Source organism: Danio rerio, chromosome 8 (assembly GCF_049306965.1).
Source record: "Danio rerio strain Tuebingen ecotype United States chromosome 8, GRCz12tu, whole genome shotgun sequence".
NCBI classification, from domain to species: Eukaryota; Metazoa; Chordata; class Actinopteri; order Cypriniformes; family Danionidae; genus Danio; species Danio rerio.
Window position 1 is genome coordinate 58,808,128 of NC_133183.1, and position 15,209 is coordinate 58,823,336.

At 34.9% G+C, this 15,209-nt stretch overlaps 1 protein-coding gene across 15 annotated transcripts in view; it reads left to right on the forward strand.

Moving 5' to 3' along the window:
* The window catches only part of aak1a (AP2 associated kinase 1a), a 94,538-nt gene that overhangs the window by 74,896 nt on the left and 4,433 nt on the right, over positions 1-15,209 (forward strand). For 3 of the 15 annotated variants that reach the window (XM_005167316.6, XM_068223234.2, XM_073911210.1), the window contains 2 exons: positions 1,318-1,431; positions 4,319-5,374. The exons of 8 other annotated variants lie outside the window; for them this stretch is intronic. In XM_005167316.6, coding sequence (XP_005167373.1) covers positions 1,318-1,431; positions 4,319-4,413 — 209 coding nt within the window. In that variant the 3' untranslated portion in view covers positions 4,414-5,374. Of the gene's footprint in view, positions 1-1,317; positions 1,432-4,318; positions 5,375-15,209 lie in introns of those variants that run through there. 4 more of the 15 variants (XM_005167312.6, XM_005167313.6, XM_005167315.6 and 1 more) reach the window with 2 other exon arrangements.

Sequence of the window (15,209 nt, forward strand, 5' to 3'; positions counted from 1 at the left end):
AATACATGCAGTGAACTAGAATATTAATACTATCTGGACATTTTTATTATCAAACATTCAGTGGTATAATATTTTACAGTACTTTACTGAAACAAGTTCAGCCACAAATGAAACACCATAAACTGAAAAAAACTAAGCAAGTTTTACAGTATACCTGCAGAAATATAGAAAATGAATATGAATAATATAGAAAAAATAACCTCTTTGAAACTTAAAAATCAGAAAATTCAGTTTGTTGTGTCCTCCTCTCTTTGCATTCTAAGCAGCAAAGAAGAACTGACTCCAGGTTTTCAGTGTTAAGCAAAGCTAGCAGGCATGTGTCACGTTTAAAAAGATGTTTTAGATCGGTTTATGGTTTCGAATACTCGCCGATACCAATGCCAGACTTGTTGCAGTATCGGCAAGTGTTTCCGATACTGGTATCTATTAAAAAGTAACTTGCATTAAATATTTAAAAAAGGAACTCACATTTTAATATTACTTATTTTTTAAGTAATGCATTACTTTATTTGTTATTTAGAAAAGTAATATCATTATGTAACTCGCATAACTAATTACACTGCTTGACATACAGTTGAAATGAGAATTAATAGCCCCCTTTTGAGTTTTTCTTTCTTTTTTAAATATTTCCCAAACAATGTTTAACAGAGTAAGGACATTTTAACACTATGTCTAGTAATATTTTTACTTCTGGAGAACGTCTTATTTGTTTTATTTCAGCTAGAAAAAAAAGCCATTTAAAATTTTTTTAAAGCCATTTAAGGTACAACTATATTAGCCCCTTTAAGCTATTTTTTTCCAGATAGTCTACAGAACAAACCATCGTTAAACAATAACTTGCCTAATTACCCTAACCTGCCTAGTTCACCTTATTAACCTAGTTAAGCCTTTAAATGTCACTTTAAGCTGTATAGAAGTGTCTTGTATCTAGTCAAATATTATTTACTGTCATCATGGCAAAGACAAAATAAATCAGTTATTAGAAATGAATTATTAAAACTATTACGTTTAGAAATGTTGAAAAACTCTGCTCTCCGTTAAACAGAAATTGGGGAAAAATAAACAGGGGGGCAAATAATTCTGACTTCAACTGTCTATGATGAGCCATAGATTAATAGCACTACTTTTTAGGGGGAGATATGCTCATTTTGCAACTCCCCTAGAGTTAAACAGTTGGGTTTATTTATTGAATTCATTCAGCCCACTGCGCAAAAGCTCCTATGCTCTTGCTTGACTATTATTTTCACTCTGGCTTCCTAACACTTTCCTCAATGTCTTTTTGTTTGTTTCCTCTTCTGTGGCACTAACATCATACAGCATCAGATCAGAATCACCCACTCTCAGGCTTTCAGTCCTCTGAGACTGGAGACCAGAGCTCCGATAACCAGTTTGACCCAATTCCAGTGCTTAACTCCAAAAGCTCCAGCCAAGGTAAGGGAGTTGACACAAAAGCAGACGTCTGTTGGACGAGAGCATGTGCTTTATTTTATGTTTCTGAGTGTAGACGTGTGGTACTGAAAGAAAGTTCCATTAAACTTTTACTGTAGTCATTTCAGTTCAAGTTTATTTGTGTAGCGCAATAATCACAATGATTATTGTTTCAAAGCAGATTTACAACCAAAATCCAAAACGTTAAGCTTATTAGCTACTAATATTGGCTGCACGGTGGCTCAGTGGTTAATTACAGCAAGAAGGTCGCTGGTTCGAGTCCTAACTGGGCCAGTTGGCATTTCTGTGTGGAGTTTGCATGTTCTCCTCGTGTTGGCGTGGGTTTCCCCCACAGTCCAAACACATGCGCTATAGGGGAATTGAATAAAATAAATGGGCTATAGTGTATGAGTGTGTGTGAATAGAAGTGTGTATGAGTGTTTCCCAGTACTGGGTTGCAGCTGAAAGGGCATCTGCTGCGTAAAACATATGCCGGAATAGTTGGCGGTTTATTCCACTGTGGCGACCTCTGAAATAGAGACTAAGCCAAAGGAAAACGAATGAGTTACTAATAACTTCATCTAATTAACTAGTAACTAATAGCTTTCATCAGTTAAAGTGATTAAATATAAACATAAACACACTGTAGATTGGTCCGAGACACTGGTTCATTAATGTTGATGCTAACTTAACTAAACTTGCCTTTCTCTGAGACCTTTGAAATCCTTCAAAAAATGGAGAAATCTGATAAAAATAAAAATAAAACTTGTCATATTTCACCCTGATATCAAAAAACACATTCGATCCCTTTGAGATATTTCCATAATTGCTCATTGTGAATCATTAAAAATGAAAAAGGGCATAGCTCACTGTTTATTTCAATGGTTTTTACACTACCGTCTAAAAGATTGGAGTCAATAAATTGTAAAAAATATATTAATATTAATTATAGACACATGCTTGAATATTGTGAATTTATATTGATTATTTAATACAGTTAAGGTCAAAATTATTAACTCTCTTTTTAAATATTTCCAAAGTGCTTTTTAATGTATAGAAGGTTATATATATATACATTTTTAAACATAATAGTCTTCATAACTAATTTCTTTGGTCTTAATGACAGCACATAATGTTACTAGCTATTTATGCTAGTGCTTGAAATGGCATTTAAAAACTTCACTAGGTTAATTAGGCAAGTCATTTGACAACAGTGGATGTTTTGTAGCCAATCGAAATAAATCATTTCTTAAGGGGGCTAATAATATTGACCTTACAAATCATTACAAAAAAAGACTAAACTGCTTTTATACCAAGCAAACTTAAACAAAAAAATGTATAAAATAGGAAACACTGTGGAAATATCACTTGGGAAATTGCACAGGAGAGATTATAAATTTGCATTTAACTGTACACTACCTGTTGAAAGTCTTGTTGTCGACCCCAGTTGTAAGAACAACAAATAATAACTTGACTTCTAGTTGATCATTTGTAAAAGTGTCAGAAAGTAGATTTTTCTGATGAATCATCTGATGAGCTGCATCCTAATCATCACAAATACTGCAGAAAACCTATTGGAACCAGCATGGACCCAAGATTCTTACAGAAATCAGTCAAGTTTGGTGAAGGAAAAATCATGGTTTGGGGTTATATTCAGTATGGGGGCGTGTGAGAGATCTGCAGAGTGGATGGCAACATCAACAGCCTGAGGTATCAAGACATTTGTGCTGCCCATTACATTACAAACCACAGGAGAGGGCAAATTCTCCAGCAGGATAGCGCTCCTTCTCATACTTCAGCCTCCACATCAAAGTTCCTGAAAGCAAAGATGCTCCAAGATTGGCCAGCCCAGTCACCAGACATGAACATTATTGAGCATATCTGGGGTAAGATGGAGGAGGAATTGAAGATGAATCCAAATAATCTTAATATACTTTGGGAGTCCTGCAAGAATACTTTCTTTGCCTTCTTTGTCAAAATGGGAGCTCATGGGAGTCAGACACAACATTCCTTCTTTTTCCACTGCAGCATGACTTTATATTCTATACTGGACATTATTTTTATACTGTACAGTCTTTTTTAGTGACAAGACTTTTGTCTAAGCAAAGTCAGACTTTACTGTGCTAATTAAATAATTTAAAATCAAGCCATGATCATATTTTATTTTAGTAAAATAAGTGTAATCTAGAGGCCTTTGCCTTTTATATTAGCCACTTCTGATACCAAATGATCAACTAGAAGTCAAGTTATTATTTGCTGTTCCTAAAACTTATCCCTTATCCCGATAAGACTTTTGTCAGGTAGTGTATATAGTGTGTACATATCTCAATTACTTTTTTTTTTTTTTGCTTAAATTGTTTTTTTGCTTTCTTTTTTGACAAATAAGTGAATACACTCAATTTGTCAATGATATACACAACAAAGTTTTAAAAACAAAACGTATTTCCATTGCGGAAAATCATGTTCAAACTCCGTCATGCAAAATATAATAGCTTTTCTTAAATTGTGGGATGGAATATGACTTTTCATCCACAGGATATTGAAGTAAGTGTGACGTGTTACTTAAAATGGATTGTGACCTTTAAGCAGCAGTAACGGTGAACACGATTCCTCTCGAGACTCTTTTCGGGTTGGTGTGTTCTTTCTTTTCTAGCCGTCCTGCGCTGTTCCCACACATAATCCTTACTTTGATGCTGCTCTTGTTATCTTTTAGCGTTTTATGCTTTCTCTTTCCTGCTATTCATCTGGTTTTTGCCTTTCTCTTTCTCCTTTCTTTTCTCACCCCTCATCCCTCACTCACCCTCCTCCGTCAATGTCTTCTTTTCTTCCTCCTCCTTTCTCACACTTCTCATTTCTCTCTTTCTCCTCTCCTCTTTCCGGCATGTTCTAGGTGGTCATTCGCGCAGCAACAGTGGCAGTTCTGAGACCAGTCTGCCCTCGCTGGCATGCTCCCTTCTGCTGGTGGACCAACTCATCGACTTATAGAGGAAACAGAGAGGGAGAGGGCAGTGTGCAATTCTTTAAAAAAAAATAAGCAGTAGTTTAGAAACCTTAAGTTAGTCCATCCATATTTTCTTTTTGGCATTCTTTTAAACTTTCGCAGTATCTTTCTTCTCTGTTGATCCATAAACATTCACATGACTTTCATTCATTTATGCTTCATCCATCACAATGTAAAATTTGCTAAGCTTTTTTTTTTTATGAACTTTTATTTTGAACGAACAGCTTAGCTAGGGTTAATGGCAAGTCAAAGATCGAAATTCAAAAATAAGTTGTTGTTTTTTCAATTAAATTTAAGATACATATATATATATGTAAATAAAACTTTTTAAACCATTGGGAAATTGTGTATAAAGTCCACGATATTACAATTTGCGTTATTTATTTTGTTATCGCACATCATTAGTGTTAAGGTGAAAAATTAATCTGTACAAATTAATCCACAATGAAGAAACCATTTTGTTTTGGTAATCTTTGTCAATCCAAAGGTCGAAATTTAAAAAAAATGAAAATTATTATTGTTTAGTTTAGTTTTATTTTTAATAAAATTATAATTTATACCATTTGAAAAATGTGTATAAAGGCCACATGATAGCAAATCATACTAAATTGTACGAATTATATTTCATAAATTAAAAAGTTATGAGTTGCTGTGAGATACTGTTGCGTTAGTCTTAAGGTGAAGAAATAATCCAGACAAATGAATCTACTTGATATCAAAATTTGCGATGCTCATTTTGCTATCGCACATCGTTAGTCCAGCCAGATCTCACGAGGAAACGTAACTATTTTACAATTTGTCCGTTTAATGATAAATTCAAATGAATTTGTACAAGTTCATTCGCAATAAACCCCACTACTAAACGTAACCATCATTGGGGCATATGTACTAAATTGTACGAATGAGATTGTACAATTTCATACGAATTAACCACTAAATCAAAAAGTTATGAATTGCTGTGTGATATCGTTGCGTCAGTCTTAAGGTAAAGAATTAATCTGTACAAATTAATCCACAAAAAAGTCCATGTGATATCAAAATGTTGCTATGTTTATTTTGCTATTGCACATTGTTAGTCCGGCCAGATCTCACAAGGAAACGTAATTATTTCACGTTTTGTCAGTTTAGTGGCTAATCCTTACAAATTCATACAAGTTCAGTCGCACCAAACCCCACCCTTAAACCCAACCGTCAGAGGGGGATAAGCAAACCGTACTAAAGTGTACGAATGAGATGTCATACGAATTAGCTACTAAATCAAAAAGTTACGAATTGCTGTGAACTAGTGTTGCATTAGTCTTAAAGTGAAGAGTTAATTGTATAAATTAATTTACAAAAAAAAGTCCACGTGATGTCAAAACTTGCCATGTTTATTTTGCTATCACACATCATATTATTCTTAAGGTGAACAATTAATGCGTACAAGTTAATTGACAATTTATTTATATATATATATATATATATATATATATTATAATCATTTATATTAAATATAATCTTTGTCAATCCAGAAGTCAAAATTTTATTATACCATTTGAAAAATGTATCTATAAAGTCCACAGTATCCAAATTTGCGATGTTTCTTTTGCTTGCACACATTGTTAGTCTCGTTAGCACATAGTTTTGTTGTGAAGAATTAGTCTGTACAAATTAATCCACACAGAATTAAAAAAAAAACATTGTTTTGGTAATCTTTGGATGTCAATCCAAAAGTTGAAATTTTTTAAAATCATTTTTAAAAAAACAAGTATTTATAAAGTCTGCAATATACAAATTTGCTATGTTTCTTTTGCTAGCGCTCATCGTTAGACCTAAAGTGAAAAATTAATCCATACAGGTTAATCCATAAAAATAAACCATTTTGTTTTTGTCATTTTTTTTTTTTAATCCAAAGGTCTAATCGTTCCTTGCCTACGAGTTCTGTTTGCTAACAGCGTGACAGCGAAAACTACTGGCCTGGCATACATAATCTTACAATTTTGGCAGTTTTCACGTATAAGCGTGTTTTTGATCATTGTTTTTAAAAATGCTAGGTCAACACTTTTTTGACCTGATTGTTATCTAAACAATCTCTTAAAGTATATTTGGTCCACTTTGTAGATTATTAAAGAAAACACTAAGCACAAAACAACTGTATTATAACGGTCTGAAAAACCATACACAAAACCCTATTATTATACTGAGATTTGTCCAGAAAAAAAATTGTTAATGCATTTAAGTAAAAAGGTTTAAAACAATCAATTGATGAAATATGTCGGATATGAGTACATTTGGATTCGTGTATGAATCCTAACTACACAAGATGCGATAAAAGCTATCTTTTCCATATTCAAAGGAGCCCCATTTTAAAATTGGTTTCATTTTTGCGATGCCATGGCTGAAAAACATCATATACTACGACAATGATCGCCTCAGGTACTAATTATGGGCTTCATTCAGTGTTAAAGCTTCCAATGCGAGTTTAAACAACATTTTACATACCATTTATTGCCATACTGAAAGCAGCAGCAGATAGTTCACCTCAGATCTTGAAAATAAACAAACTAGCAAATGTATAGTTTGAAAATGAATGTCAGAACTCAACATCAGTCACTCAGCATGTACTTTTAATAATGTTAAAGAGGTTTAGTATGTGTTAATTAGATTATAAACCTGCGCTTCTGAATGGCTGGTATTTAAATGTTTCTGTCGGACAAATTTCCTTTCGTGTGCAGTTACGACTCGATATCCTAGGACTTAATATCGATAAACCTAAATGACTAGTTTGTTTTTTCATACTCGCGCAAAGAACATTTACAGATTTTCCCATCCACATTATCGAATTTAGTTCAAACCAAGTCTTTAAACCAAGTGTTTTCTTATAGTCCGTCAATCATCTTGGGTTTGATTCCTGGATGCTCTTTCATTCTATCATTCTTTTCTTCATCGTATCTCCTTTATTTTGATTCCTTCATTCATACCCCCTGCTTCTTATTTTTATTATTTGCTGTTTGCACTGAGGTGTGGGACACAGATGTACTACCTTTACAAGATGACCATAGAACTCAGTAAAATGAAAAACAATCTGTAAACAAAAAGAAACCAGATCATATGGGCATAATATAGGATGAATGTACACATTCTGAACCTGTATAAATGTGCATTATTCTCAAGATACATATTATACGATGATTTATCTGTATGTTAGGGTACAACGTTCTGATGTTTGTCAACTGTATTGTATCATTTTTGCCTGTGTTTGTTTCTCCACCGAATGGGGTGTTTTGGATAAACTTGAATATACAGAAAGAGCCTATCAGGGGTGTGCGCTTTCGAGGCAAGAGATTCAGTGTTCGATAGCGTTCGTCAAAATTGAGAAATGTAAATATAAGTTCACGAGCTTTATTTTTTACTTTTAACCATTGCCGTCTCAAATAGCCTCTATTTTGAATCATAGCCTCTATTTCAATAAGACAGATGTGTGTTATTTTCTAAGCGTGCGTAAATGTGTTTAGACGGAGCCTATGACAGGCTGCTCTTCCCGAGGTCTCGTCTATTGTGACGTGTAACAGAAATGAGAGACTCATATCAAACATTCCTTGATTTCTTCTTGAGTTACTGCCAGAAAATTGGACCTATATATTTTTAATCGAATTTCCTTTTTTCAGAAGGTAAAATAGGAATTGTGAAAAACAAAGGGTTTTATTGGAAAGTGTTGTGTCTTCATGACCTTAAAATATCATTTATTTAATCCTGTAATGCATAAATGCACTGAACAGAATGGCTTGTTATCTTTAAAGTTAACTCTTCAGCATTTATCTGAAAATGGTCAAATATTGACCCATGTATCAATCTGTTACGTTATTTTGGGCATCAGGCATGCAAAGTCACATTTTACAATACATATCAAACATAAAACAGAGCTCAATATATGAACACATGTCTGTACGTACTGTACTATATGTATGATGTTTGGATTATTCATTATTAGATTAGATAGAGTTGTATTGTGTTAGATGCTAAAAGCGTCATTTTATTTTGAGTTAATGTTTTGTCTGTTGATCGTTTGCAAATGTTGCATCGCTAGATGATTATTGTGTAGGTTTTAACCCAGGCTTACGAGAGAAGCATTTCATGAGGATGAGCATTTAAGGTGCCGTTTACACTCGTGAATTTCATTTTGCAAATGAAAACACTCTTCGTCCAGACTGGCGTTTTTACTGTGTTTTAGAAAAACGATCTTCTTCCACACTATATTGTGTGAAATGAGTTCACTACATTACAAAAGCCTTGTCGCCTATCCCAGTTTTAGGAACAACAAATAATAACTTGACTTGTAGTTGATCATTTGTCATTGGAAGTGGCTCATATGAAAGGCGAAGGCCTCTAGATTACACTTATTTTACCAAAATAAAATATGACCATACCTTGATTTTTAATGATTTAATTAGGACAGTAAGATCTGACTTTGCTTAGACAAAAGTCTTGTCACTTAACAGTAATAATGTCCAGTATAGAATATAAAGTCATGCTGCAGTGGAAAAAATTGAATATTGAGACTCCTGTGAGCCTGGAGGATCATCAAGATCCTTTGCATTTGGATTCATCTTCAATGCCTTCTCCATCTTAACCAAGACATGCTCAATAATGTTCATGTCTGGTGACTGGGCAGGCCAATCCTAGAGCATATTGATCTTCTTTGCTTTCAGGAACTTTGATGTGGAGGCTGAAGAATGAGAAGGAGCGCTATCCTGCTGAAGAATTTGCCCTCTCCTGTGGTTTGTAATGTAATGGGCAGCACAAATGTCTTGATACCTCAGGCTGTTGATGTTGCCATACACTCTGCAAATCTCGCACACGCCCCCATACTGAATGTAACCCCAAACCATGACTTTTTTCTTCACCAAAGTTGACTAATTTTTCTGAGAATCTTGGGTCCATGCGGGATCCAATAGGTCTTCTGCAGTATTAGTGATGATTGCAGTTTAACAAATGATTCATGAGAAAAAATCTACCTTTTGTCACTTTTACAAATGATCAACTAGAAGGAGTCAAGCTATTATTTGTTGTTCTTACAACTAGGATCAACGACGAGACTTATAGCAACATTTGTACTTTCAGTCTACTGTTTATGTAATGGCCATATAACAGGGGCAAAGTTGTCAGTAGGGAACACACAATAGTCCAGCAGACCAATCAGAGCGATTGTGATTAGCCTTGCCTCCATTTTCAACTGTTTGTGTTTCAGTCCGTCTACAATGAAACAAAACACCAGTGTTTATCATGCAAACTACTTTTTAAAGTGGACCTATTATGCCTTTTTTTTCAAGATTTAAAATAAGTCTCTGATGTCCCTGTGTATGTGAAGTTTTAGCTCAAAACACCACACCAAAAATGTTTAATGACACTTTTAAACTGCCCATTTTAGGCTTTGATTCAAATTGTGGCAAATTGGTGACTGTTGCTTTAAATTCTAACGTGATTTTTTAAAAGAGGGCGGAGCTACAAATATATATGTGTCAGTGGGGGTGATCAGTGATCAAATACATATGTGTCAGTGGGGGGATTGGGACATAGTCAATCAAAGCATTTCAGCAGACTGTTTTATCAAGCCTGATAATAAAAGAGTAGAAGTAATAAATGTTTTACCATTAAAGGCTAGTTATATTCAGACACTCTCACCACAAAACTGTGTTTAAACCCCTTATATAAGTGATTTTTACATATTAGGTCTCTTTAAGATGAAAATTTGCTGAATTATTGTCTTTAAAATCATATTTATCAACTGTAAAAGCAGTCAAAACATGAAGACAGGGCAGGACATAGAGTAGCTGCTCCACCTTTTTTCAAACTCATCCAATAGAATTTGGTTTATATCTAGTGAGAGTAAGATCAAGCGCATATATCAGTAGCATCTTGATGGGGGTGGGGCATGTAATACTAGAGAACAGTTGATTGGTCAACAGATTTGATGAGAAACTAAAGCATGCTTTGAAAATCATTGATCCATTTTGGCGGAAGAAACCAACTGCAATCTTGGGATGTTTATATCTTCTAAATGCAAATTTTGTCACTGTTTTGAAGCACGCTAGCTTTTACATATCATTAAGACTAACATACTAATAGTAACATCTGAAAAAGTTTATTTCAATCTCTCGGGGACTTAAAAAGATGCTGGAATAAATGTAACAAATCTAAAATGCACCGGTGTAAACGGCACCTAAGTCCATCTCTAGACTATCAGTGGGATTTAAGCAAATTCATATACAATGGGCAAAACCTACAATCACCACAAGTTTCAATGAGCATGTTGGAAATGTTATGTTTGTGTTTTCTTTGCCATGTACTTAATTCCTCTTTGTTCTTTCTCCCTTTGCTTGTTTTATCGTGGCTGATCTATGCAATTTGACTGTGCTCATGGTTCCTCTTAGATAAGCACCTAGCGGTGTGGCTAAGTAGTCTTAGCGTTGAAGTCTTTCTTGTGTTCTAGTGTGTGTTACACCCCACAAAAAAATGACAAAGACAAAAAGTCATATCTATCCTGGAATGCCATGGTTTAACCATTCTCCCTATGTTATTGAGCGCCGTATTTCTTTTGTTTTTATGCGACCAGTGTATATTCTGATAAGGGACATTATTGAATAAAATTGTAGACTTGAAATGTTGTGTCCTACTGTTTTATTAGCAATCAGGTATACTATTTTTTTAAAGTGGTCCTATTATGCCTTTTTTTAAAAGATGTAAAATAATTATCTGATGTCCCTAGAGTGTGTGAGTGGTTTCAGCTCAAAATACCATACAGATAATAGCCCCTTTCACACATACAGACCTTTCCGGAAAATTGCCGGCAATTTTCCGGAAAGGTCTGTATGTGTGAACAGGTCCTTTTTGAAAATACCGGTAAATTCGTTCTGGCTATTTTCCGGAAAGAGAAGTTGTAACATTACCGGCAATTTGCCGGAATGCTGCGCTGTGTGAATGCAGAAGGAAGATTACCGTAATAAGCGCGTGCACGTCTAGAACGTGCTGACGTGAGACGTCTGCTTTAGCCAATCACAACAGTCAGACGCATTTACGTCCGCGCGGTTTGTGAGAATAAAAGCCTTTGAATATTTTTCCAGACACATTTAGCTGCTAGAAGATAGTCAGATCACGTTTATATGTTCTTCTTAATGCCAACTGTGTAAATAATCATCGATGAGATGCTTATGATAAGCCGTTGTTTGTTTACCTTCAAGCTTTGCGTGTGCCTGTGAAACAGCCTGTGAGCGCCTGCACACGCACATATTATGAACATCTCGACATGCGAAAGTGATCCTGTGAAAGTTGTTCACAATATTGATCATCCACAGAGTTTGTAATTTAGTCAAATGTTTACAAATACAAGCGCAGCCGTTTAGAGCTCATTTGTGGTGAATGATGTCAGAATTTACCGGTATTTTGGAATGGATGTGTGAATGCTCTTTTCCGGAAAATTTCCATAACGTCCTCGCCTGTGTGAACAGCGCTTTTTTGAATATACCGGTAAAGTCGTTCCGGAAATTTTCCAGATATTTACCGGTATCACTGTGTGAAAGGGGCTAATGTTTTAAACCTGCCCCTTTTAGGCTTTGATTGTAATCGTGGCGTTTTGGTGACTGTCGCTTTAAATTGAATTGAGATTGTGCTCTTTTTCAAAAGTGGGCGGAGCTACAAATGCATGTGTGTCATCATAGTGCCAAATTCAAAAACAAGACTAACACCCTATGCTAATGAGGGAGAGATCGTAACTAGTGGGCGGGGCTTTCCTCCTCTAATGACGCGTACAGCAGATTAGTGTCAATCAAAATGTTCTGCAGACTGTTTTTATCAAGTGTGAATTAAAAAAAAATAGAATTAATACATTTAAGCATTAGAAGCTGGCTGTATTCATAGACTGTCGCCACACAACTGTGTTTAGACCCCTTATAAAAGTGATTTTTGCATAACAGGTCTATTTAAAATGAAAATATAGTGATTTATCGAACAATTAAATCTAATGTTTTACAATATTATTGTGTCTGCTGTATTATTGATTGTAAATTACAGCATTGGTAATTATAAGAGAAAAAAAATTATCAAACTGTAGTGTTTACTGCACTTTACTTGCAACTAACTGACATTTTAATAGTCTTCTACATGATGAAGTGGACGAACCCCATGTTGGCACTTTAGAGAACACTAATGGGCAATAAAATTATAATGATTTTCATTTTATCATCAGCTATTAGAGATGTTCCTCCTGAGGGAGTTGGTGGTTCGCCTGACATTTAAATGCCTAGCAATATACTCACCGGCCACTTAATTAGGTACACCTCTCCAACTGCTTTGAGGTTAGCATCTTGAGCTTATGCACAAAATGGTGGAAAATGTCGACTGTGTTATTAGCCCCTTTTACACATACAGGCAGAAAATTACCTTAATTTTCCGGAAAGGTCTATATGTGTGAACAGGCCCTTTTTGAAAATACTGGTAAATTTTCAGGAAAGAGAAGTTGTAACTTTACTGGTAATTTGCCGGAATGCTGCGCTGTGTGAACGCAGAAGGAAGATTGCCGGAAAGAGCGTGTTCACATCTAGAACAAGCTGACGTAAGACGTCTACTTTAGCCAATCAGAACATTCAGACGCATTCACATTCGCACTGTTTACGAAAATAAAAGCCTTTGAAAATTTTTGCAGTCACATTTAGATGCTAGATGATGGTCAGATAACATTTATATGTTCCTTCTTAATGCCAACTGGGAAAAATTATCGAAAAAATGCTTATAATAAACCGCTCTTTGTTTACCTTCAAGCTCTGCTTCAGTTGCTTGTTGCGTGTGCTCATGAATCAGCTGGTGAGCGCCAGCACACGCACATATTATGTACATCTCGACATGCGAAAGTGTCCTCTATATGTTTTCATGGAAGTAGTTCACAATACTTTTCCTTTCACATAATTTTGTATTGTAGTCAAATGTGTAAACATTAAGCTGCAGTTCACGTTTCTGCATTTGGATATCTCTGAGACAAAGCAGCTGCATGAATGCTAAAGCTTTAAATAAAGTGAAGCTATCAACAAAAGCCTGACCACTTCTATGTTCACAAAAACAAGTGCAGCCGTTTAGAGCTCATTTCTGGTTAATGATGTCAGAATTTACCGGTATTTTGGAATGGATGTGTGAATGGTCTTTTCTGGAAAAATCCCTGAACGTCCTTGCCTGTGTGAACAGCGCTTTTTTGAACTCGCTGGTTAAGTCGTTCTGAAAATTACCGGATATTTATCGGTATTACAGTGTGAAAGGGGTTATTGTTAACTCTGTTACTGTGTTATTTCAGTGAATTTCTCATTTGCTCTTTAAAAACAATACTGATCAAAATTTGTCACTTTTTTTTTATGCCATGTGGAGTCTGCTTTGATGTTAGCATCTTGCGCTAAAGTACAAAATGGTGGAAAATGTAAAATGTTAATTGTTTAAAAAAGCTTTACGATAATTTAAACAACAATTACTAACAAAAAAACAGCATTATTTTCCATTAATAATGGATCCAGTTTATGGTAAATTATACATTATTTAGTCTTTACTCAGTTATACATTTGTTTTGTCATTCCAGATAAAGGAAAATGAATGGAAAATACTCTTAATGTACCGATTAAGTCTGGAATGAGTCATAAATACATCACGAGTGCAAACAAAAGCACATTTTACACAGATAATCAATGGAGTGTAACCTGTGCAGTGTGTTACAATCTCATCTTTAGACTAAATCTTAGTGCATTGCTGTATTAATCCTGAATTTAATGCTGACCATTCCCTTCATCCTGAAGGTAAGACTTGCATCATGTCTCTGCTCTGATCTCAGTCGTTGTGTTTTCTCTAACCTCCTTGTTTCCATGGCTTTACCATTGATGTAGGGTTGTCAATGAATGGTTGAATGGGACTTCATTATTGACCACCCTAGACAAAAAGGTAGTAGCATTACTAGTCAGTTGATTTGTTCATTAAGGTTGACAATTCTTGTAAATAATTTAATTGTGGAAACAAGGTTACTGTTGTGGTAGTTGTCGTAGAATGTATGTGGTACTGTATTTGTTGTGGCTTAAGACAGTAATGTTGCTGTGGATTATACTGTAGTAGAATGTGCTTTACTTGTGCTTTTATTGTGTAATGGAGTGTTCCTGAATCATCTGTCTACCCCCAAAAAAAGTCAGTTCTGTCATCATTTACTCATTTCCGTTTTACTCCAAATTGTTTTCACCTCTAAAACATTTTGAGCACTGCCTTGGTGCTTTTCTGTTCATATAATATGTGTGGGCATTCCTCAAAACTGCTTCATTTTTGGCCGTCATACAGGGATAACTAAATGATTATAAATGTTTTGTGTGAACTAACCCTTAAGACAGTCAGGATTAAAAGTATGGGCTGTACTGAAAAAAATACTACTATTTATTTAAAATTAGTTGAAACAACACACTTCTTGTTTAATCTTCAATCAACTTAAATTTGTAAAAATGATTAAGTTAGCTTAATTTGTGTTGGGACAACATGAAGGAATTGTGTGGAACCCAGCATTTATTTAGCAGTGTATATTTAAAGGGCTAGTTTACTCAAGTTAATTTGTGATGCACCAAAATAAATTCTGGGTCGAAACTGAGAAGTCTTTGTAATAATAATGAAAGCAGCAAAGCAAAGCATAGCCCTTTTTGCCTTCTATCTTAATCCTTTTTTCGTCTTTCAACTAAAAACCGTATTTCGCAAAACCTGTTCAGCTGGGCTGTTTAACTTTTGAACTTCTGACTCA